At 43.4% G+C, this 2,851-nt stretch overlaps 1 protein-coding gene across 1 annotated transcript; it reads right to left on the reverse strand.

The window, feature by feature from the left end:
• Positions 1 to 1,121: 1,121 nt before the first annotated feature.
• Positions 1,122 to 2,851, reverse strand: LOC6568020. The gene is made up of 2 exons (XM_001994504.3): positions 2,541 to 2,851; positions 1,122 to 2,471 (listed from the first exon to the last, which is right to left on the reverse strand). Exons 1-2 carry the CDS (start codon positions 2,545 to 2,547, stop codon positions 1,132 to 1,134), a joined length of 1,347 nt encoding a protein of 448 aa, XP_001994540.1. The 5' UTR covers positions 2,548 to 2,851; the 3' UTR covers positions 1,122 to 1,131.

Consider the following 2,851-nt stretch of genomic DNA (forward strand, 5'->3'; position numbering starts at 1 on the left):
CACTTAACCCAGACATAGTTAAACCAACATAAACATACGAGCAACCAAGCACCTGGGAGGCCAATAGGCGACTGGGCACAGGAGAGTGTGGGCCACAAGGTGGCAGGGGACAACAGGTGAGCAAAGTTTGAAAAGCATAGCTAAGCGGTGAAGGTGGACACAGTCAAGTGGGTAACGCTTCCGACCAAACCTCGACCCAGTTCCAGTTTACAGTATCAGATTGCCAACCCTATTGCCCTGACCACAATTCATCTTCGTAATGGAACCTAATGGCAACAACAAACACGTTTCATGCGAATGTAAAAGGACTCACCTGAAAGAACTCAACAAGCTCACGTGGATGCCAAAGAAGCTTTATGCTAATTAATAAAATATGGTATAATAATACCCATAAAATGTTGACATCGATTAGACGACAACGGATACCCTTAAATAAAGGCATTTTAATTTAAATTTATTATACTCATTGCACATTAAGATGTTTCTCAACGGAAATGCTGTGCCTTTCTAAAATCCAGTATTTATGTTTTTAATTTCAGTATATGGTAAAAAAATGTAAATATTTCTAATTCTAATAATATTTTTTGTCAATTCTATTATTATTAAACATTAGTATTTTATAACTTCTTATTTGCAATTATTAAGATATTTGATATCTATTTATTGTTTATCATTATTATAATTATATATATTATTTTCATGTCTTTCTTAAACAAGAGCAACTTTGTAGTTTTCAATCACAATGATTATCTAATTGCAATTCAATCAATGAATTTAATGAACAGAGGCAATGCGATAGTATAAAAGTGTATAATTTTATTATACTTTGTAGCAGAAGAAGAACAATTATTAATAGGATTATTTTCTTTTTTATTAACCCTTGCAGATATTATAATTATATGATGATGAGGCATCTGTTTCCATGCGAACCAGTCCCTTAGTCTTAAAGATGTCTTAATGGTACTTTGAACATATCCATTTTATTGCTGCAAACCGGTTGGATCGGTTTACTATCTCTTTGTCTCTCTCTCTTCGGCTTGCCAAGTTAGTCGTTATCTCCTGATTAATAATAAATATGTAACATTAAATTAAATTAAATTTTAAAAAAAATGTAACATTTCCTGGTTTTATTCAATCCATGCCGAGCTCCTTTAGTAAATCGGCTGGTGTTGTATCTGGGCAATCGTTCCATTTTTCCGGATCTGGCGCATAGTTAACTGGCCTGCCGAATGTCATGCTTATTGTGCCGGGCGTATTTTTCCAAGTGGGCTCTGCCTCATGCGATTCCTGGACCTGCAGCCACTCCGCATTGTACTCGCGTCGCCTGGGACCCCAGCTGATTAGCTCTCTACTCAAGGTCGGCATGTGGCTGAAGCGTAGCTGCACTGTTCCAAACATTGGCTTCATCTTGCACTGCCTGAGTAGCTGATGTAAGAAATCGTCACATTCTTCGAGCAGGGGGCAGTCATTCAACTCGAGCAAGTGCAGCTGGTCTGCTTCCTCCAAATAGCAGAACAGCTGGTTCAGGGAGCAGCCAGTCAAACAAAAGCGCTTACAACTCAGGGGCAGCACCGGTCGCCTCGTTCGCACATTCAACTTGCAGTTGCTCAGCAGCAGCTCCTCCATTGCTGTACAAAAGCGCAGATCCAACAGCGAAAAATCAAACGGAGCACTTAGCCAGGTGCCATCGAAGCGCAGGGCGAGCAGCTCACTGCGTTTGGCATTGATGATCTCCTTGGCAATCGGTAGCCAGTCCATGCGGGGCCAGAGCTGCTTGCGCTGCAGCGACAAATGCTCCAGATGCTCCAGGTGGCACAAGGTCTGCGCCGAGCGCAGCATCAGCGGCACCTGCAGCTCCCTCAGCTGAGAGCACCGCCACATCTCCGAGAAGTCCAGCACTGTGAGCGGCATCTCCTCGTTTCGCACGAGCAATTGCCGCAGCTGGGGGCAATTCTGGCACACCTGATCCAGCACCTCCTGCGTAATGCTCTTGCGGAGCAGCAGTGCGCGCAGTTGGCGCAAGTTGACTGGAAACGGTGCCGCAACCGGTGCGTTCATATGCAGCACCAGCAGGCCGGGAAGCAGGTTTCCCAGCAGCCGCAAATGGATGTTGGAATTGCTGCCGCTTGGCATTGGAATTGCATGGCCCACCAGGCAGGTGTTCACTAAGGCCAGCCCAGAGACGCCTCCCTCCCGACACAGTCTATCCATGCGGATTACATCAGCGATCTCCAGTTGCAGGCGGGTCAGATTACCCGCCAGCATTGGCATCAATCTCTCCAGCTGATCCACGTTTAGACACATGATAGTCGATGTGATGTCCGTTGTCTCCAACTGCGCGATTAGCTTCTTGGAGATGTCCATGCGACTTTCACCATATTCCAGAAAGAGGAGCAAAGTACTATGAATCTCACTTGGTGTTGCATTTCCCTGAGCAGCCGCAGAAGACTGGAGGGCAGATGTTGCTCTCTCTATTGATTTTGGGAGTTTATTAGACTGACAATATACACAAGACACAGTCCCAACTTAGGCGCACTTACTCGACATTATGAGCAAGATGTCAATTGTAAATTTCAGATGAGAAAATTTCTATTTCTATCGCTGTCCCGAATTTGCTCAATTCGTAGTTTGCCAATCGAAAGCGCTGTGAATTCAGCAAACTTATGCGATAACTTTAATCGCTTATCGATTGATCGATTATTGAAGTATCACCCGACGCGAATACATTTTGAAATTGAAAATATTTAATTAAATCGAAAGTGCTGACTCAAAGTATGTCCTTTCTTTCATATGCCTATATATTTGTTAATATGTATTTATAGAAGTCAGCTTTACTTAGCTTCAGCTCCAA

This window comes from Drosophila grimshawi, unplaced genomic scaffold, assembly GCF_018153295.1.
Source record: "Drosophila grimshawi isolate 15287-2541.00 unplaced genomic scaffold, ASM1815329v1 contig_311, whole genome shotgun sequence".
In the NCBI taxonomy this organism is placed as follows: domain Eukaryota; kingdom Metazoa; phylum Arthropoda; class Insecta; order Diptera; family Drosophilidae; genus Drosophila; species Drosophila grimshawi.